Genomic DNA, 23786 nt, shown 5'->3' on the forward strand with positions numbered 1-23786 from the left:
CACACACACTATACGATATAGATATACACACTAGAATTATGTACATTACACAACCTACACAACCTCAGTATGATTGTACTGATCACACTACACCACCTTTATTAAATTTTACGGACATTAATTTTTATCAGAACAAGTTTTAAGTAAAGTCAGAGAAAGATTCACATATATTCACTATATTAACTTAAATAAATAGAAGACAAAAAATAAAATATAAAGAATCACAGATCGTGTAGTGTTTTCCAGACTGATGAATACATTATACAGAATTTTTGAGTTTGTTTTACTTTTAAAAGTGAGTTCTTATTTTCAATGAAAGAAGGTTTCAACATCTGGAGATATCCAGATGATATTTTCTTTTGCTCGATATGACAGAACTCTTAACAAATCAGCTTCATTCTCATTTAAAAATTATACCAGGACTGTAGCTTAGAAGATACAAACATGGACTTCACTAACCATTTATGGCTAATGGATATAGGAACAAACATGGCGTTTGGCCTTTTTATTCAAAGCAGAATTAAAATTAAGATTTAAGTAACTGTGGCTGAAAGAATTATTAAACTAGAAATTGTGTTTCCTGTTTCTGGGACTCCGTACAGTCAGAAAGTGTCATTTCTGCTTTAAGCAACTTTTAAAAGACATGCTTTACACATGCATTTCTGGACAAGCTGAGAGATACAGAACTAGCATCCAGTTGAGTTTTACCGCCAAATACTGCTCAAATATAACACAGGTTACACTGTGTCACCGCTGGCAGTGGTCAACCAGCATGTCCATTAAGACCAAGCTGGCTGAAAAACATGGGCAGTATAGGCTGTTTCTGTTTAGATAACCAGATTTCCAACCACACGGACCACCAAAGACGAGCTACAACCATCTGAAACCAGCTTCCAACAAACGCTTCAGCTTCAGGTCTTTCAGGTCAGCTGAATTTTGTCTGCAGTCAGAAGACTGATTAACTATATAAAAGCAGAGATAATACAGAAATAAACGTACAGGTGAGTGAGTGAGTTCTAATGCACAGAGCAGAGGAATCTGCCTACAGCCTCCCACAATACCTGAAGGAATTCCACACAGCAGAACTTCTCAGTCAGCCAAAAACACACAACAAATAGAAAAGCTCCTCATTTTGAGCTTCTGTTCTCAAGTTTACCAAGAGAACCTGCTCTGTGAAACTTCCTCCCGGAGCTGAGAGACATAATTTACCTTCTCATCGTCTCCAAACCCAGCAGACTTCTCAAGGCCGGGAGACAAACAGAAACCAGCGTAAAGAGCCAACAGAAAATTAAGTCTGAAAACATCGAGGACACTGTTTATAAATAGAGAATTAACTCAGCAGGTTTTTAGTGAGAGACGGACGAGTTTCACGCTTTTCTACCACGTCTATTTCTGCCTTTTATTCACACAACATCATCACCATCACACTGCACTACAAAAAACACACACACTGCCAGCATCCGCACACACAAACAAGCTATTCACACCAGAACACACACACACACACACACACACATACACACAACAATACACAAATACACACACACTGCCAGCATCCGCACAAATAACCACACACAAACAAGATATTCACACCAGAATACACACATATATACACACATATACACACACGTATATACACAAATACACACATATACACATATACACACAAACCAGCTATTCACACCAGAACACACACATACACACAACAATACACAAATACACCAGAACACACACATATTTACACATATATACACACAAATACATACACAACAATACAGACATATACACACAAACACAACACACACATACACACACACAAGAAAACACATACACAAGAATACACACATACAAGAACACACATACACAAAAACACACACACATACACAAAAACACACACACATACACAAAAACACACACACATACACAAAAACACACACATACACAAAAACACACACACACACACAAAAACACACAAAAACACACGTATACAAGAATAAATACACACTCAATACACACATATACAAGAAAGCACACATACGGAGTGTGGTGTGTGTAGGGTTGCAACGGTATGAGATTTTCACGGTATGATAACCGTCTCAGAAAATACCGTGGTATCACGGTTATCACGGTATCACAGTTTTTACATATATTATTAAACTGACCCTTAAAGAAATTACAACAAAGGTTTTTTTGTTCAATTAACTATTTATTGTAGAAACCTGGAACAATTATAATTTTAATGTCTCCTTAAAAAAAAAAAAAGGTGTACACCATTAGGTGAAGGAAACCAGGTTTTTGCACTACTCTTAAGGGCATTAAGAGTGTATATATATATATAAAAAAAAAAAAAAATATATATATATATATATATATATATATATATATATATGTAAATATAGATATTATATATATATATATATATATATATATATATATATATATATATATATATACACACACATACACACACGTTATACACATTACATGTACTCTAAGAAGTAAAGATCCTGTATTTAAAATATTCAGTACAATTATTTAAGTTTAAATTATTTAATATCTGATGAACTGAGACTGGGTCAGTGTCTGATAAACAACTGTTGTAAACGTCCGTTTTACTGCCAAGTTGGTATATAACCAGATACTGCAGAAAGAGGGGATTTATTTCTGACATGATCCTCACAATAGAGATTTCTATTTTAAGGCTTTCACAGCGAGTCTGGTTTTAACATATGAAAAACAGGCGCGTCAGAATTTGAAAATGAACGCATGTAAATGAATGCCGTCTTTCACATCCAGTCTGGCCAGGACCTTTACACGGACACGTGAATCCATCGTAGCATGCACTTCACGCCTGTACCTGCGTGCCCAAATTTCGGATAACTCAGCGCTTTTGCGGGCGCTTACCGCATGGGTTGTGCACGACTACAAAGAGGCTTTATTTAGGTTCAGATTAAAATTATAAACTAAACACATACTTTGCGCTGCACAGCGGGATGGTGTTCTCGGAGATGGGAGAACAGGTTTGACGTATGTTCACCTTTAGCTGTGACTTTATGGCCACATTGATCACAAAAACGGATAACCAGCCTCGGATGCGTTCGGCGGGTATCCGAAATAGTCCCACACTGATGATTTTAGTTTAGCCTTTTTGTAGGCGGACGGAGATTGGTTTAGTCTGATGCACTTTCTGCTGTTCTCACCGCTGTGTGCTGAGGAGCTGAAGCGGAGCAGAGTTGCGCATGCGCTGGCTTGCGTTTTACCGGTAATAAGCAAACACACACGGTATGATAACCGTGGATTTTAATACCATGGTATACCGTGAAACCGGTTACCGCTGCAACCCTAGGTGTGTGTATTGTGTTGAGGTGTGTGTGTTGTGTTGTGTGTGTTTGGTGTGTTGTGGTGTGTGTGTGTGTATGTGTGTGTGTGTTTGGTGTGTTGTGTTAGGGTGTGGTGTGAGAGGAATAGTAAGTACAGCTGTCTGATTGCTTTCATCTAAACGGCGCTCTGCAGGATCAGCGGTGAATAAAACATTAGCGCTTCAATCAGGAACTGCTGAAACTCTGCTACAGTCGCCTCAGGACCGCTATAGTGATTTTAGAGTGTGCTAAAAGGCGTAACGTAAACGCTGCAGACCATCCAAAAAGCTCAATTTTCAGGAATATTTCCTTGGCTGCATTAGCTGTGAGATGTTTGACTCTAGGAGGGCAGTGAGTTTATGATTTTATCTGCCACAGTTTAGCCAGAAATCTCTGCTCTGACCTTCGTTTTCAATCAGAGCAGTTCCTGCTTGAAACAGAACGGCCTGCAGTTTCATTTTTACAACATATTTAAAAGCCCCGGCCATGAAGAAGCAAGCCGAGAGCCGAGAGCGGGAGCTTGGTCTCTCTCTCGGTTCTCTCACAAAATCTCTCACACACTTTTCAGAGGAGCCGTTATTGAAAAGCTGTCGTTAATGCAACGCTTAGCACTCCACTGTCAATTGCAGCAATTTCCTACTAAAGCTTTAATCAACAAGTAATAAAGGTTAATTCTGAGACGAGCTAACCGAGTATAAACGGCATCAACTCCGAGGAAAAGCTAACAAAGAGACGTGGGCTCACAGATCAACTCTGCATAATTATCAATTTGAGGAAGATTACTGTTTACAATGGAGGAGATGGCACTGTATTGAATTAGGAACGCACTCAGCAGAGTGGAAGTCAGCGGGCCAGCCGTATAATCTTATCTAGACTGAAACAGAGTGGCCTGGACTGAGGAAACATCGAAAGAGTGTGTGTGTGTGTGTGTGTGTGTGTGTGTGTGTGTGTGTGTGTGTGTTTATACAGTGAATATATAGACGAGCGTACGGGTAAAGGGGATAAACCTTTAGCAGAATGAGTTTGGCAGGACTTCACACGGCTATGGAGCAAACCTCCCGTCCAAAAGAACCAAATCAATGCATGAAGAGCGAGCGAGTGGAGCCGTGCTTTAGATAGAACATGGCAACCTGACTGCAGCAATCCTCTAAAAAGGTGAGGCAGAATGTAGACTTTCAGCGAGAGACTGAATCAAATTCAGCCGCTCCGTTCAGAGAGGAAGTGGATTAACTGCTGTGTAATTACATTCAGTTCTACGACAGCACTCCTCATAAGAGCACATAAATCCTTTGGGTGGTGAGTGTGTGAGTGTGCGCGCGTGTGTGAGAGAGAGTGCGAGTGTGAGAGAGCGCGTGAGTGTGTGTTTAGAAAGCTGGAAATCAAGGCACTTGTATCATATAATTTATGTCATATATTAACTGTCACTCCAGCAGAACGTGTTGTAGAAACTGTAGAGCTGAAATGAGAACCTATCAGCCTCTTTAAACAGTGTATTTGTGTGTATTTGTGTGTGTTTGTGTCCGTTTGTTTGTCGTAAGGCTTTAGTTACAGCTGTTTTAACTTCATACAAAATATTGCACAAAAATAAAACATTTAACAGGAACTAAAGGTTTAAACCATGAAGGTCACTAAAGGAAAACGTACGAGAAATATCCAGTGAACGCTTTCTGTAGCTGCTGAGCAAAAAAAAAATGCACTAATGCAATAGTTTTTTTTTGGCCTAATCTTTTGCACAGAACACTTTACAATTTTATAGCTTTACTTTACAACACTGTACACCTTTGAATTCCTTGGTCTATCAGTGTTTATGCTTAAACAGTGTAAACTGGTCTGGCTCTGAGAGAGCCAAGCAGCCCCATACAGTTATACTCCCACCACCATGTTTAACAGATTCAGGTTTTACATGATCATAGGGCTTGGCAATGTTGGCCAAAAATTTGTATACAGATATTCTTCTAATTTATTTAAGCGATTCTTAATAACAATTTTAACACTTTTATATCCTCACAAAACTCAAGAAAAGTTTTCTATTTCTTGTTTAAGATTTATAGATTTATAGGTGACAAAATATTAACAAACCTCATAATTACAGACATCAAATAAGCAAAATTAATTTTCAAGTCAAAACTGTGCGGCAACAGCTCTATTTAACCTTACTAGAGGCTTTATAATGAGCAAAATGCAAATAAAACAATTATATTTTAATTTAGGAAAAATGCACAGTATGAAAGGATTGTTCGGTTTTTAACAGAAGAACAAGTCTATCTACTGAAACGATCTAAAATCCTCTCTCAGGTTTTATATGTAAAGATATACAATTTCCAATACAACATTTTTGAAAATCATGTGAAAACATTAATTTGATTAATCAAAATAATTCACTAAACATCACAGCACTAGATGGTAGGTGGTAATAATCATTTTTTTAGCTTTATAGAAAAACAATGCAGCATAATACATCAGTTTATTCACATTTGGCAACCTCCCATTATCCCACTAACAGCGTTATTTTTCTCTTGTGTTTTTTTCTTATATTAGTCTCATTAGAACAGACATTAGCAAGTATAGCAGATGCCTTCAGATCACTTTCACTAATCTGAGTTCTTTGTCACTTGGTTGATGATTATATAACTCAACTATTAATCTCTACTCTAGTCCCTGTTCATTTCAGATCAATATTTTCACTAGAACACCAAACGAGTCTAAAAATTCAAGATTTCATTATGTTTAGATGTCTAATGTTGGACAGATTGTCTGTTCAACAGTCTACCAATGTATTAGTTTTTGAACAAATTTTCTTAAAATCTAAAGAGTTTCCTTTTGTTTCTTTTAGAACTGCAGCACTTTACATTCTTGTAGTTTCAAGTATTCTCTGTAGTACCTCAACAGTATTGCACATGTACATGAGATGGACAATGAAACTGAAACACCTGGTTTTAGAGCACAATAATTGATTGTGGTGACGGACAGTTCTGGTGGAAACAGGAGAGTTGAGGTTCACATTCTGCGTGATTTGATCAGCCGTGGTTTTATGTTTTTTGGATACAATCCGGGTTAGCACACGAACATCCCTTTCAGACAGCTTCCTCTTACAGCGTCCACAGTTAATCCTGTTGGATGTGGTTGGTCCTTCTTGGTGGTATGCTGACATTACCCTGGATACCGTAGCTCTTGATGCATCACAAAGACTGGCTGTCTTGGTCACAGATGCTCCAGCAAGACGTGCACCAACAATTTGTCCTCTTTTGAACTCTGGTATGTCCCCCATAATGTTGTGTGCATTGCAGTATTTAGAGCAGAACTGTGCTCTTACCCTGCTAATTGAGCCTTCACACTCTGCTCTTACTGGTGCAATGTGCAATTAATGAAGATTGAACACCAGGCTGCTCCAATTTAGCCATGAAACCTAAAATCCCGAACTAAAATGATGACAGGTGTTTCAGTTTCATTCTCCAAGCCCTACAGTTTAACTCCCCAAGTAAAGCATTGGGTTTAATATGTAATAAAACTAACACTCACTAATGTCACATATAATGGCTTATATCTCCTCATCAATTCATTATAATCATGTTTGACAAATCAGTTATGGAGATATTCGTAAGCGGGACTCTACATCAATCTGACAAACTCTGAAAAGGATGGCACCCCAGCAGCCCATGTGTGTCATCTTCCCTCTTCCTCTATTCCTCTTTCATTACTCTTCCTCCTCTCACTTTCCCATCATTATTCATCTCTTGATCTCATTTTCACCCCATCACTCCGCCTCACTCTATCCCTCCATGGTTTGAATGCGTAATGTGTTACGCTTTATACGGACCTGAAAAGAACAGAACATTAAAGGCAGATGAGGAGGAGAAGGACAACTGTTAATTTGATCTTCCTGGAGTTCCGCACTCCCTAATTTACCAATCCACTGGGAAACCATACAGAGAACACAAAGACACGATTGGAGGACTTCAGATTAAACCTCTGCGTTTTTCTTTAAGCGAACCCTCAGCCCCAGAGACTTTAAGCACTTAATCAGGAAACCTTAGCGTGGATTTATATTATCAGGAACATTTCTGCAGGAAACATGATGATCAGAGTCTAAATCAGACTGAATGAAGGGTGAGGAGTCTTCAGCAATTTTAGTTTGAGGGCTGGAGGAGAGCAGGTTCAAGACTGCAATGCAAACTCAAGCTTCTGCTGTTCTTTTCTCACAACTGGTGGATTAATAGAATAATCTTTAAAGGTTCTAAAATACAGTGGGTCTCTCTGAGTTGTTTATGATGCTGCACATGATGAAACTCTTCCTCAAACTCTCTCATTGTCTGCAGCAGCTAGTAAAAGAAAATATTCAGAAAAAAACGAGTCTATAAGGAAAAGCACCGTGTCTATGTCAACCCGTGACGGGCAGAGACGCCGTCTTGTCAGATAGGAGATAACTAACAGCGCTAGGAACAACATGCAGTTCATTCCTGTGTTATTTGTCTGAATAACACATCAGTGTTTATATACTTTACCCAGTAATTCAGAGCTAAGAAACAAATGGTTAGAATTAGTCTATGGAGGAAAAACACCACCAGCCAAGTACAATTGAGATAGGTAGATGTATGTTTAGAACAGTTCTATTTACACTAGGTAAACCACCAAATCCACCGGAGATCCTATTTAAACCTATAGTTACACACAGAAGCAGATAGTCCAGGTCCAGAAAGTAAAAATCCACCCCTTGGGTTTTGCTGGTGGATTTTTACATTGGACCTGGACTACCTGCCTCTGTGTGTAACTATAGGTTTAAATAGGATCTCCGGTGTATTTGGTGTTTTACAGAGACCCTAAGACTAGGTCGGTTTAGGCTAACCTGCACTTAGCAGGAGTGTTATTAGTGTAAAAATGTCTTTATTTTAAAACTGTTCTAACTGTTGTCCGTCTCTCTGCCTCGCAATGCTGTTAGCCAATCAAAAGTAATATGTTTGCATATTTTGGCTTGTGGACTGCAGTAGAGCTGCAACAAGGACACAACAAGGACACAATTCTCTAAAGATCCCTAAAGAGACACAAATAGATCTCAAAGCAGTGGAGCTGATCCACTTAACTAGGAGTTTAACTATGAACATTTCTAATTATTACAGACGTTGTCTCAAATCCAGGCTTCTGCCGTTAAATTCTGGATAAAGATTAAAAAAAAATCAGGTGAAGATTTTTAGATTGTGGCTCAGAAACAGATCTCCTAATGATGGAACCGGTTGAAACTTGTGATTGAAATTCTTCTCCTGTTCTCAGTGAAACAGCAGCTCTGGAATAAGTCAGAGAAAACAAGTGTGAAATACAAGTGATGTGAGAGAGCGCAAGTGTGTGAGAACACTGATGAAACACTGGTCCTGGTGTGTAGCTTCTTCACACACAGGCATGTAAATTCCTTTAGCCCTGAGCTAAATGGAGGAGAGCTACAGTACAGCACTGCAGAAACACCATCACACAACACACACAGCCCTGCTCTTCACACAGCCTGCTGGTTACCACAGAAACCGGCGTGAAGCTGGTGGATGCCGGGGTGCTCTTGTGTATAAGTGTGTGAGAGAGAGTTTGTGTTTGGAGATGTGTGTGTGAGTATGAGAGAGAGAGATGGGAAGAGAGAGTAAAAAATATATTTTAGAGAACAATACTTAGTAGTTTTTAATATTTTATTTTGTTCTATATTGAATTAAAATATAACCCTGCTATAAGACTTATAAGAGTTTTGTGAATTAGTGTGTCTACAATGCGAACAAGCAGATCATTTATTATTTATCAGATAACATCCAGGGTGTGATAATCATTCGGATTGACCAGTATATTCTGTGAACCCAACGCCAGGTATGGGCTAGAGGGGTATAAAGCACTGAGCTGTGGAGCTATGGATGATTTTTTTGCTCAATGTGGCTCAAATCTAATTTTTTAATGGCTGTGTGAATGTGCCAAACCCAATTTTTTCAAACCAGATTTGAGTAATTTTCATACGTGGTCCTAAATCGGACATGTATCCGATTCATAGACATGTGACATGAATGTGAACGGTCAAATCTCAATTCATGCATATTTTTGCTTTAAGCATTAGCATTAGCGCTACGTGCTTCTCTCTCGTACCCACACTGCATCTCTTGGTGCAGCTGTGCAGCTATAGCTGCAAAAAACAGCAAAAGCAAACCGCCTGTCCTTTTTTTCACCTCTTACTGGGTAAGTAGGTTACATTACTATGGTTTGAAATAATTAAACCATATCAAATGCAATAATACAATTTAATTTTCATTTTGCTGCAGTAGTGTATTCTTGATTTTTTTTAATCAGTGTTTTTATTCATATCGCCAAGAGTATTGTTATCGCGAAAATAGAATTAAATATTGTGATATTATTTTAGGGGCATATTGCCCCTTACTCCAACCCTTACTCTTAATATTGAACATCGTTTGTAGTGGATAATTACAACAGCTTGTACGCTCAAATAATTTTTTGCAAAACGCTTGTAACTCCTCGACTTTTCTGACTGAAAGGAGGATTCTGATAATAGTGTTTGGAACCTAATATTAACTTTATTTAAAATTACAATCGCAACAATACACTAGGTTAAAGCTGTAACGTGATATTGAAACCGGTGCAGAGTAGAGACGATCAGAGCAGAGCAGAGCCAATAATACTCTAAATTATTATTGCTGAAGTATTCAGAGGACCTTCAAGCAAATAGACTTGTCCTATAAAACAACAATCGCAGACTAATTAGGGCTGCACTTATAAGAGGATCAACTTCAAACGAGTCGGCGATCAATGATTTCCCACGAAGGAAACCCGAGCGCGGCCTAAAGTAGAAGAGTTAATTGAAGATCAAGGTTTTAAACCAAAGTAAACATGGAGGAGCATCACATTTATTCTTATAATGCCTAAACAAAGAGGCACGAGCCCACTGCAACAGACTGGAGATCTTACCCAGCCAATAATAATTAGCCAGAAGCTTCAGAACCCCTTAACCGCCCAGTGTGTCGCCACGTATTAAACAAAACCAAGAGCACAGGGCAAGAACAATAACAAGCTTACAGGAGGAGAAAGCAGAGGAGGATCAAACTTATTCGCTCCCTCTGAAAAAAACACAACGCCACATGAAAGCGAGCTGCACTAAGCCTCTCTTCTAACTCCTCGACGGAGGCAATGAGAGGGGATCCGTACGCCTATCAAAAGCTTTTCTCTAATTAGTGGCTTAGAAACAGCAAAACACATCCAGGCTCTTTCTTTTGACAACAGTTGTGGGTGTAGGAGGCGAGCAATCAAAGAGAAACGTCTGGAGGAACAGCAGAACCCGGAGAAGGAGCTCAGGTCTGAGAGAATGGAGGGATGGAGACGGAGAGGTCCAGAGAGATATAGCGCTCTGCGCCGGCATTCTCCACCACTGCGAGATGCTAATGAAATATTGACACGTTCTGGACTGATGCTCCTCTGATGTTCTCCAGTTTCTCCGGCACGGGCGAGTATTAAATCAGGAAATGAAGGCTGACAAACATTTTCCTCAGGCATGAAAACTAGGAAGAGAAATGATGTTCTGCTGATGTTCTGCTCAGAGCTAAACATCCACCAACTACTAACAGAGATCAGATTGATGAGGTTTTTCTACGTATGTGTGAATCAACAAATAAATATTATGGCTGCGGTTTGGATGGCAGCAGTTTGATTAGAGTAACCTGCTTTTATTGGATTTTTTAAAGCCTTGTTTTTTTAGTGAAGAATTTCTTCTTTTCAGATCTTTAATGTCAAAATATTTCAAGAAAGCAATTTTTCAGCTTACTGCTGAAAAATTAGGGGCTAAAATCGTGTGGTGAGAATTCTGCATTTCGAGAGCTCTGATATTTAAAACGAAGCGCTGGGAACTTTGAAAGTGCACAGATAGTTCACTAAAAACACTGTTTATACACACAGTATCTTTGCATGGTAAACTCTATTCCCGTACTGCCTGCATTGTGGCCTGTTTGGAGCATCAGCTAAAAGCTCTGTATTTGGGAAAGGGAACGGCAATTTCTAATTTAAGGATTAAGATGGTTTCCTCCTTCTCATGCGAAGTTGCCCTTTAGAAGATATAAATTAAAATATTTACAATATTGAACAGTTGAACAGTTATTTTTCACTCACTCACTCAGTGAATAAAAATCACACACTGCATTAATATAACATTATAAGACAAACCAAGGCAAGCCTAATCCAGCTAGAATAGGGTTTAACCTTTAGCCTTTAGATTGATGAGAAAAACAGACAGCAGATTTATTTATCTGTGGAGCGGCACAGATGTCTTGAGTCTCTGTCTTGCCCAACGCAACTATCATCTACCATCGTCTACTAACGTCTACTAACATCTAGTATCATCTACTAACATCTACCATCCTCTACCAACGTCTACTAACGTCTACTAAAATCTTCTAACGTCTTCTAAAGCCTACTAATGTCTAGAATCGTCTACCATTGTCTAGAATCGTCTACCATTGTCTACGAACGTCTACTATCAGCAGCTATCATTTACTATCCATTAACCATCATCTACTAACATCTACCAACAACTAACGTCTACTAATGACTACTAACATCTACTAACAACTACTTCACAGCAACAGAACGTAAGCTGTATATGTGCTTTGTTTGTGCGTTTGTGAGTGTTTAACACTCGCCATTATTCTCTGAGAACATCAAGGTGTTTCAAGAAATGTAGATTTTCTTTTTTTTAACTATAGAACCAATTTCGACACTTAGAACATCAGCGTAACGTTTATTCTTTTGAGCAGAAATCTACATAAACGTGACAGATGGACTAAATGGTGTCTGAGGCTGAAGGACGAATTTCTGCTGCCTGCATCCGTCAAGAACGTACAGGATTAAAGAGCTTTAGAACAAAGAAAGCCAGCGAGAGACGAAGAGATAAACAGCTATAATGCAGCCGGCATCATCTTCATCATCATCATCATCATCATCATCGGTTATACTGCGCAATTCAGTGAAGCAGCTTAAAGATTCAGCTTCTGACACCCACTCCAGCCTTATCCAGATAAATATCAGTGATTCTCTCTCTCTCTCTCTCTTTCTCGTTTTCGCGCTCTCTCTCGCTCTCAGGCTCTCTCTCTTTCTCTTGCGCTCTCTCTCTCTCGCTCTGCAGCAGCGAGTTTAAGACTGAATTGATAAGGGCATAATTACAAGGGTCTGCGCTGTGATTAATTTGTTAATAGCAGCATTGCCTTCGGCCTTTGAGGAAAGACCCAACCCATACACTGAGTGCTCAATGGAGCAGCTACGGTTCATTATTACACCCACACATACACACACCCCCCCCACACACACACAAACACACACACACCACACACAGACACACACACACACACACACACACACACCCCACCCACCCCACCCACACACTACACAGCATCTCCTGTTGTAGACAGACCTTGTCAGGTTGCAGAGTTCACTATTTTTAAGATGGGAGTTTGTTCGTATGTAAGAAATGCAGTCAGCATCTTTTTCCGGACTGCGGCTCTCGCTGCTGTATATTTAATAGCCTTTCCCAACAGCTCGTCTTTTGAAACGCCGAGTAGAGGAGTTTAAACTTGGTCAAACGTAAAAGCGATGCACTGCCTTTTTTCCCTCCTCTTAAGCTGGAAAACTCTTGTAAAAGAGACTTTATGCTACATCTGAAAAGACGTCCTGCGAGACCCGGGTCGGAAATAAACAGAGCAACTCTCGTATCGCCACGCGCCTGAAATATATTGGAGAGGGATTTGGGGCGTACAGTGTTAAAAGGCTTTCTGCCACCGCTCACCTGAAGCTGCTGTCAGAAAGTGAAGAAAATGACTCCCACTCTCCTGCACAACGACTCAAAAGCATGTCGACATTTCGGCCCAAAACAACCAATCAACCAATCCGTGACTGTTAACTAGACTCTGAAGAAAAAATGCTGCAGACTCTGAATTACGCTGCCCTCCGGCAGTAAAGTACCTTTCTTCCTCCTGTTTTTTCTGCATGGTTTTAATAAAGGGGACCTATAATATAAAACTGTATTAATTTTAATTAACAAAAAAGAATAATAACAGAGTTTTGAACATGGATTAGACAAACTGCAATGGGTTAGACCAACTGAGCTACTGAGGGACTTTACCAACATGGAGGCTGAGCGAACAGGGGGCTGGACCAACATGGAAAATGGAACAACTAGGGTTTAAGACCAACTGAGCTACAGAGCAACTGAGGCTTAGAACAACTGAGCTACACACTAAAAGGTCTGTGCTTCTTCAGTGTTGTAATGTTACTTAACATCACTCTGAACAGATTTCGCTTATTCAAACAGCCCGAAAATGTTTTATAAAAGCTATTTTTTTTTTGTAATGTTCTACTTACTAAAAAGAAATGTGGGGTTTAAATCGGGCTTGGGCTTAAAATGACAGCATATGAAGCGGGTCGAGTCAGGCTCGGTCAGAACATGCACAGGCTCTGACTGGGTCGGGCTGGATATTTTGGGCACGATCTAAGCTCTACTCCACAAGAGACCTGTGAAAAATTAAACCCCCACTTTAAAATAATTTGAATTTCCATAAATTATTCAATGATTCAGGCTTTAAATGGCAACAAGGACAAGGGCTACCCTATTATGTAGTTCTAAATGAGCTTTTTTGTTGATTTTTTGAATTGCTAATATTAGTTTTGTCTTCAGGATTAAAGTCACACAGAAATCTAGTGTCTAATCTAGAAATCTAGTCTCTCTTGATTAAATGTTGTGCTAATTAAGTATAAAGCTAAACCTGACAGCTAAACAAGGTAAAAGGTAGTTAATTTCCCACCATCTGTTAAAGGAAGAGTCACGTGACCCGCTGCTAAAATTCACTAAGCTAAAAATACCTTGTTTTGCCAGAGAGAGCGTTAGTCACGCCGGGGAGAGAGGAGCAGCCATGCCGTAAACACAGTGTAGAGAGCGTCGGGGTGCACCACCATCAGTTTTCTCTCTCTGTGTGTGTGTCTCTGTGTGTGTGTGTGTGTGTGTGTGTGTGTGTGTGTGTAAAGAAATGAAATGTAGGTCAGGTCAGAGGCCAAACGCATCTCAGTGTGTGTTTCTCTGTGTGAACAGCACTGAGGTCACATTAAGACGAGCAGAGTAACGAACATTCATGTGGAAAATAAGGACCTCAACAAGCATGACTCATCAAAGAAGTGTGATACAGAACACACACACTATACACAGACATACACACACAACACACACACACACACACACTATACACAGACATAAACACACAACACACACACACACTATACACAGACAAACACACAACACACACACACACAGAGACACACTATATACACACACACACACTACACATACAGACACACACACTACACACACACACACTACACACACACACACACACACACACACACTATACACAGACATAAACACAACACACACACACACACAGAGACACACTATATACACACACACTACACATACAGACACACACACTACACACACACACTACACACACACTACACACACACTACACACACACTACACACACACTACACACACACACACTACACAGATACACAGACACACACTACACACACACTACACACACACTACACACACACACACTACACAGATACACAGACACACACTATACACACTATACACACACTATACACACACAATACACAGAGACACACACAGACACACACACACAGACACACACACACAGACACACACACACTATACACAGACATACACACAAACACACACACACACACACTATACACAGACATACACACACACTATACACACACACAGAGACACACTATATACACACACACTACACACAGACATACACACACACACACTACACACACACACACTACACACAGACACACACTATACACACACAATACACACACAAGACAGACACACACACAAGACAGACACACACACACACACACAAAGAGACACACACACACACACAAAGAGACACACACACACACACACAGACACACACACAGACACACACACACACACACACAAAGAGACACACACACACACACAAAGAGACACACACACACACACACAGAGACACACACACACACACACACACAAAGAGACACACACACACACACACAAAGAGACACACACACAAAGAGACACACACACAAAGAGACACACACACAAAGAGACACACACACAAAGAGACACACACATAAAGAGACACACACACAAAGAGACACACACACAAAGAGACACACACACACACAGACACAGAGAGAGGCACACACACACAGAGAGACACGAGTGCACAGACACACACGCGCACGCACACAGGGACAAACACAGATGCACAGAGAGACAGTTTGTTTAGTTTTTAGCCGTTAGAAGCTGTATACACTTCAGTCCTTCACTCTCAGAACTACAGTTTTATCATTATTAACATTATAAAGTTTGATTGGTCCTACAGTAAAACCCTGTGGAACACCACAAGATCTGCTCTATCAACCAACAGTTCACTACAGTTTCTGCACTACAGTTAATTTTAATTTGGTTATTGGTGAAACATGGTCTAAAAACTTTGTGAATCTCTGGCTCAGGAGATTCACTAATCATTAATTTTAGTCACTATAGTTTTTTTGTGGTAACTCACCACGTTCCACTCTGCTACTCAACACCAGTAAACTGCTCTGCTGCTGAAAACAACTGAACCCAATGAGGGTCAGCGTACAGCGGTGCTGCTACTGTGTGTAATATGAAAACTAACTTCTCTCTCTCTCTCTCTCTCTCTCTCTCTCTCTCTCTCTCTCTCTGCAGTGTGGAGCTGGATTTTAAGCAGCAGGAGGATAAGCTGCAGCCGCTGATGAAGAGGTTGTGTTCAGCGGAGGACTCGCCCTTCGCCTCGCTGCCTTACCCCCAGGAGGCGTACACCTCCACGCCCAAACGCAAGGCCAAAGCCGAGGCCAAGAAACACGCGCGCTGGAAACTCTGGTTCTTATGAAAGATTAAGATTAAGATCTGGTTCTTATGAAAGGACACGCACACACTCTCTCCAGCATCCTCCTCTCCTCCCTCTCTCTCTCACTCTTTCTGGAGTTTCCGCATTTTATCGTTCTTCTCATCACACTTTAAAGAGTGAAATGAAAAAGAGAGATTCTACATCTGAAGAAAAGTAATAAGGAATAAATAAAAATGAAATAATAAAATCATCGTATATTTCGGATTCTGGACAGTGAACCCGGTTATAAAGTCCCAGAGTTCACCTTGAAATACAAACAACAACAAACAAACAACAAAAAGGAGGGATCCTACGGGGACTGCATTTCCCAATTTGGACAGGAGAATATTTTTGGACTAATTTCCCCAAACGGAGCGTGAAATCCCTCTATTTGCAGATCAGCAAGGTGAGAAATGAGATTGGATTAACCTGGCTTAACCTCATTCGTTTAAATACACAGGAAATCAAATCTACACACTAGCGATTCTACACACATGACTGGAGAGCGATATCTCTATTTACTGCTCAGTTTATTAACAGGGCCTGACCGCCCTTCCATTTTATTTATTTATTTATTTACTGATTTATTTATTTGTTGATTTATTTATTTATTTATTTACTGAGTTTTAGTTTGCTCTTCGTCCATCTGTATCATGGATATACTGGATTTTGGTCTCTCGGTCTCACAAAATGGGAAAAATAATAATTTTCACGCACTTGGACTAAAAAAAAAGAAAAAAAGAGAGAAAAAGAGAGAAAAAGCAAATCCTTCCCTCACGGACTGAAACAAGACTGGACTTGGATCATTTCAGCATTACGAATAAAAGCACAACAACACTCAGTAGATTCTATTAGAGATGAGAAACGGGACTCAACGCAACACAGGAATGTAGAAAAACAGGAACGAAAAAAAAAAAAAACGAATGAAATGAATAATTTCCAAAAAAAAAGAAAGAAAAAAAAAGGACATTCCTGTTTGAATGAAAACGACTAGAAAATAAGGTTTCACACTTCTGTACGTATCAACTTTCTATATAAACCCTGAAGTTTCTGAAGATCTATACAGCTACTAACTTTGAGATACTAATTTAAAAGATCAAATGAGTATCACTTATTTTTCTATATTCTTAATATCAAGTATTAAATTAAAATTCAGATTTTATAAACATGCACTGTATGAACGTATCTTGCTTTAGTGTTTACTGGATTATTAAAAAGTTCAAATGAAGGGGGGGGGGGGGGTTTGGGGGAAATGAAGATCTTCAACAGATGAAGAGGACAAACATTCAGCTCAGAAGCAAAATTCTCTCCATGAGGAATAAAGAATACGGAAATAAACGCCACCATCAGCTTTTCTCCACGGTGGAAAATAATCTCACATGTTAAACACACTGATTCTGCAGAAACCACATTTAACCAGTATAATGACGTACTGCAGAATATCTGGAAAAAGGCTGGAGAGTGTGAGTATGGTGGTCAGATGTGAGAGAAGGGGGTTGTGGTGGTTTTCGGAACATCCAAAGTAGTCCTCATCATCTGTATCTTCAATTAAGATCAACTTAATTCCAAAGTGTTAAAGTCTTCATGGTTTCTACACACTATAGAGTTCCATCATCTGTAAAAGTGATTGAACCAGCACTCTTTTAAAGCAAACTTTACAAGCTTTTACTTTTAAATAAGGAATATTCATCTTGTAGAACATCAAGAACAGCGTTCTTCTGGAATAACATGGCAGGTTGAGTCCAGGTTTGTGTAAGTGGTAGAGGATCTTGATCAGGGTTAATCAGAACATCTCCAGGGCTCATATACACTAACACATCCGGGCATTAGGGTATTCTGGGAATGGTACATGTTCTCAGAGACAAATAGATGAAATATATCTTAAAAGGATGTATTTCACAAGGATGAACAGATCAGTCTGTAGACCACAAACCCAAATAACCAGAATCAGGACTAACGCTGTTACACATACTTTCTTTTTTAAATACTTAAAATATTTAGTTACACATTTTAGAAAGGTATTTAAAATACATATACACACAGACAAAGCATTTCATACCAAATCTTGCAGAAAGTCAAATCTGACTGAAAGCTCAATTAAAACTAAAATAAAAAAAGCAGCATGAAGTGTTTCCTCTGTGAGGCCTCCTCTCAAATCGCTCACTCTCCACTATGCAGTGCATTTCATTCACTGTTAAAAGTATTAGCTTCTCTTAGTTTAAAACTGTGATGAAACCCTTTAAAATGCTTCGAGGAGCCTTAATGAAACTGTTTTTAGAAGAATGTGTTGCTTGAAAGCCATTAAGCTTTCAAAAACAGATCCTCAAAGCACCTTAAGAGGTTTCTACACAGCTTTAAACAGAACAAAAACTAAAAATGTATCAAGAAACTTTTACTTTAAACAGTGCAGGTTGTGAAACAGCAGCATCACCATGCAGACAGTTCATGATCACCAAGTTCATGACCTGCCTGATCAAAAATCTGCCTGATCTAATTTTAGCAATCTGATAGAAAGCTCCATCTAACTTTCAGACACTACATGATTTAACACAGTCTCTTCTCAAAACTAGGAGTGTTTTCAAGTTTTTAAATGCTTAAAACAAAAGGGAAAAATAAGTTAAACTTCAATGTAATTTTTTTTTATGTTTTCTTGCATTGCTTTTAACTCTACGAGGGTTTATGTGAATCAGCCACCACCTCTGTTCCCACTGCAGCCAATGTAGCATTACTCAGCATCTATAAGCTCGGAGGAAAGCGCCAGATCCCCAGCTCTGATACATCAGCAAGAGTCCGGACAATTCCGGTCTCTCAGAGTCTGGCTGCTGATGCCAAAGCAGCATGACCCAGGATTTGAATGGGAAATACAAAGATCACTGTGTGCAAATATTTCACATTTCCACTGATGTATAACAGCCTTACCGTTCTGCTCATCAAACCCAATCTCACGCTCCCCACACATTACAGTCTGTTTTCTGACAGCTAGAAAAAAAATCTCATTATCTTATCTCAGTGTTTATCCTCAATTTCAAAGGATTTTATTTTTTCCAGTACTTCTATGGTAGCGTGAAGAGAGACCTAGATGTTACCTGTACCTTAAAGAAGTGCAATTGATTCACTATGTGCAATATTGTGCATTTTATACTGTTTTTAAAGCAAAGCAATTTAATACACAAAATAAAACCTGAGAAACAAACAACCTGATCTTGTCATAATGAGAAAATGAGTGTCGAGATATCATTTTAACTGCTGTTTCTGACTGCATTCTCAAGAGAAAAACAGAAATTACTGAACATACCCAACAAAGTTCAGAGTAAAAAGTCAGTTTTAAATGAAATCTACCCAAAGAACTCGCTAACCATGAGTTCAGAATCCAATATGGCTGCCCTGAACATTAACTGCAGTAAAAGCGTAATAGAAGCAATGTTTCAGTTTATTGGCACTTTCTATATTTTTATTTCATTAAATTAGTTGTAGAGACAGTACTGTCCAACTTCTATCTGTGTTGGACACGTTTTCTTAATGAATTATAATCAACTGTTACACTGCAAACAACACTAACCTTAGACAATGCTAACAATGAAAGAATTAATTGTTTTCTCTGTGAGGCCCTGTCTCAAATCACTCCCTCTGCCCTACATAGTATGCAGTTTGTACACTGTTAAAATTATGAAAACCTTCAGAAACTTCTAGGAGTTTAAGAACTAGCTCACTGTTACAGGAAAATTCTCCCTTAAAGCCCATTAAGAGGTTTCTCCACAGCTTTAAATTGGAAAAAAAACAACTAAAAATTCCTCAAGAAACTTTTAACCATCTAAAACATCTGTCTTATTTAAAAATAGACTTAAACTGTTTCTTGGACAATGATTGGGTTTACCAAAAACACTGGTATAAATCTGCCAAACCAACCAATTTTTGAACCAAGCTTCAAAGTCTTTAGCTAATGAATTTAGAAATAGTATAGGAACACCAAAATTTTTAACTGGAAATCAATGAATTTGTGGACATAACGTTATTCCCAGCTCCAATAACTCAGACTTTCAGTGTTAAAACAACATAACGCACTGCTTTATCCACCAGCAGCAGCAGTCAGTACAGCGCACCCCCCCCCCCCCCCCCACTGCAGACAAACCGGAGCCGTTCTTAAACATTTATTACAGAATAAAGACGAATGAGTGAGAAAGAGAACACGCACAAAAGCCTGATTAACAGACGAACAGAAAGAAAAGCAAAGTCAACCAGGTTAAAAAGCAGAGATTAAAAAGGGAACAAGGTCAAGGGTGCGTTATTCAGGCTTTTGAATACATGAATATTATTCTATTTAATCTATTATTTAAAATCATATACGAAAAGGAATAAAGGACATATGAAGCATTAAAGCAGTAAAGACATGATATGGGAGTCAGCAGATGAAAGAAGAAGGAAACCGCAAAGTACAGGTCCTGTAATGGGAGAGAGAGAGAGAGAGAGAGAGAGAGAGAGAGGGAGAGAGAGGGAGGGAGGGAGGGAGAGAGAGAGAGAGAGAGAGAGAGAGAGCACAGAGGTTAAAGCAGAACAACTGTAGAGTCAGATCTGCATGCAGGACTCGTGCTGGGTGTGTGATCTGAATTCTGCGCTCATACAGCAGAAGCCAAACGCTGAACCTTAATGCATAAATCTGAATCTGAGGAGTGACGAGCAAGGACACGGTGCGGGGGGGTGGGGATGGGGGGGCTGCTGCAGCGTACACACACACACACACACACACACACACACACACACACACACACACACAGTGATGGGGGAGTTGTGTGCCGATGGCGGTATATTAAGATTCAGAAATGTGTATATTGGGACACGGCACTAGTGTAATCCCAATGTGTAAATTTGATAAATAAACACAGTGTAAAACGCTAACATGCTACAGGCGCCGCGCTGCCTTAGTGACTTAGTGGTTTGCATGTTCGTCTCCCAGCGCTGGGTATTGGGTTCAAGTCCCTATCCGAGAGGAGATTACCTATTCTCCTCGTGTCTGTGTGGGTTTCCTCCCACAATCCAAAATCATGGAGTATCCAGATTAGAAGACTCTAGAGCAGAGACTCTAAACTGGAGACTCTAAACTGGAGACTCTAAACTGGAGACTCTAAACTGGAGACTCTAAACTGGAGACTCTAAACTGGAGACTCTAAACTGCAGACTCTAAACTGCAGACTCTAAACTGCAGACTCTAAACTGCAGACTCTAAACTGCAGACTCTAAACTGCAGACTCTAAACTGCAGACTCTAAACTGCAGACTCTAAACTGCAGACTCTAAACTGGAGACTCTAAACTGGAGACTCTAAACTGGAGACTCTAAACTGGAGACTCTAAACTGGAGACTTTAAATTTTCCAGACAAATCAGATACTCTAAATTGTTCTAAAAATTGGATACTCTGAATTTCCTGAACAAACTGGAGACTCTGAACTGGGTCCAGTCTTGCACTGAATATGGATGTAGGTTCTGCTGGAGAGGCTTGTTCACACTGCTGGTCACCATCATTACCACCCACTGCTCTGCTGTCCACTGCGGGTGGTAATGCTCTTTATAATGCATTCTTTGAACCGGAAATCTAGTATTATTTATATCCATCATCATTTCAACACCTGGTTCGGTAAATCAGAGTTTAATGATTAATTAAATCAGGTGAGCTGCTGATGGAACTGGCTGAGGGGAGAAACCTGGACCTGAGCTTTGTTCTTCAGACAAGTTTAGAAAATCTGTTTCTTCCTTCAGAAACGAGAAATTCCTCTTCATTTTTATTGTATTTGTTTACCCGCATGTTTTAATGGGATCTGGATTTTTATAGTACAAACTCTTTTATTGCTGAGATAAATCAATTATAATAACGAGCTCATGTTCCTTAAACATCTGCACAGTTATGTACGCATACACACACACACACACACACACACACACACAATTTTTAATGCTGTGAAAATAAATCATCAGCACTTCTGTAACACTAACAAGCTACATATCTCATTACAAACAGAGAATAATTAGCGCTGGTTAATTAGATTTAGCGCTGCAGCGCAATGAGAGAAATGCTGAACACAAATAATCTGTATTCAGAGTTACTGATAGTCTTTTATAGAACAAACACCACTTCTTATTCTGTCCATTCCAATTTATTTTCAGATAGCAGAGTGGAATGAAAAAACATGGAATAATAGAAATAAAAATTCATGTGCCAAAAAGTAAAGAGCAGTAAATGATGTGGTAATGATGGTGACCGGCGTCTTCTGCCTAGAATTAACGGTGTAAAAAAAGACACGTGACTCAAAATCAGATATCCGCCACAGGTCAGTGTAAAATGGGCAAATTTCACAATTAATTTGAATGACAGTGTTAATGCGACTTTCAAAATGGAGTAATCACGATTTTACATACAGACATTTTATCTTTTTAATCTAAAATATCCAAAAACGCTCCTCATTTCTGAAGTGTTTATCTGTTTAAGTTTGGTAAGCGGTGCCTCCCACAGACCAACATGAGCATATTTTCTAAACATTCCTTTGAGGACTGAGTGGATTCCAAAATTGATTATTCGATTCTTTTTGTAGGCCATAATCGTCCAGCACTATTGTAGCCTAATACTATTGTAGCCTAATTTTGTTCAGTATGTATGTATTCAAAGTCAATTTAAAGCATTTCTATCGCCAATGATCATGAAACATTGATGCAATATAAAGAAAAACACCCAGATGCATCTCCATTAAATATATATATATATATATATATATATATATATATATATATATATATACAAACTCTAAAACACACAAATAACAAATAATAACGAAAGCATTCCAAGCATCACAGATAAACCCAAACCTGCACATTTGTGCAATGCAGCCCAATACTATCTGTGGCACTGGGGCTTTAAAAATTGAAGCAGGTCTTATTGGCCATTAAATAAAGATGGAATGCTTTAACCGCTTAAGGACAGCGGAGCTATTCTTTATGCCTTAAACCGGCACGGCTCACGCGGCCAGCATGCATTTTCCACTTATAGTAGGGTAGGATTTACTGCAAAGCCTTGGAGAGCAGGGGTCAGCACAGGGAATGTGCAGCAGAACGGCTCTCTAGAGAAGCACAAGCTGCATTATATGATCCTTACATTAGGATTTCAGCGGCTGGGATTTACGGGGAGTCATAAGGGGTGAATGTCTACACTGCTAACACAGAATACATTAGATTCTGCAGGGAAAAACAAGAGAGGAGGGAGAGAGGGAGGAGGGGAGGGATAAAGAGAAAAGGGAGGGAAAAAGAAATAGAGGGAGGAGGAGGAGGAGGAAGGCTGAGAGAGATTAACATGCATAAGGTGGGTGGCACTGAAAAAGTCAAGGATGGCAGCAGCAAGAGCAGCCTATCAGAACACGGGCTAACTGATCTCACTGCACCGGTG

The 23786-nt window shown here is 39.4% G+C and overlaps 2 protein-coding genes across 3 annotated transcripts in view; one reads left to right on the forward strand and one right to left on the reverse strand.

Annotated features, from left to right (window-relative positions):
- Positions 1-16471, forward strand: part of insyn2a (inhibitory synaptic factor 2A) — a 49477-nt gene extending 33006 nt beyond the window's left edge. The window contains exon 4 of the mRNA XM_022669080.2: positions 16180-16471. Coding sequence (XP_022524801.2) covers positions 16180-16363 — 184 coding nt within the window. The 3' untranslated portion in view covers positions 16364-16471. The remainder of the gene's footprint in view (positions 1-16179) is intronic.
- dock1 (dedicator of cytokinesis 1) overlaps positions 1-23786 on the reverse strand; it is a 280761-nt gene that overhangs the window by 149416 nt on the left and 107559 nt on the right. The gene's annotated exons all lie outside the window — the stretch shown is intronic.

Source organism: Astyanax mexicanus, chromosome 15, assembly GCF_023375975.1.
Source record: "Astyanax mexicanus isolate ESR-SI-001 chromosome 15, AstMex3_surface, whole genome shotgun sequence".
Taxonomy (NCBI): Eukaryota; Metazoa; Chordata; class Actinopteri; order Characiformes; family Acestrorhamphidae; genus Astyanax; species Astyanax mexicanus.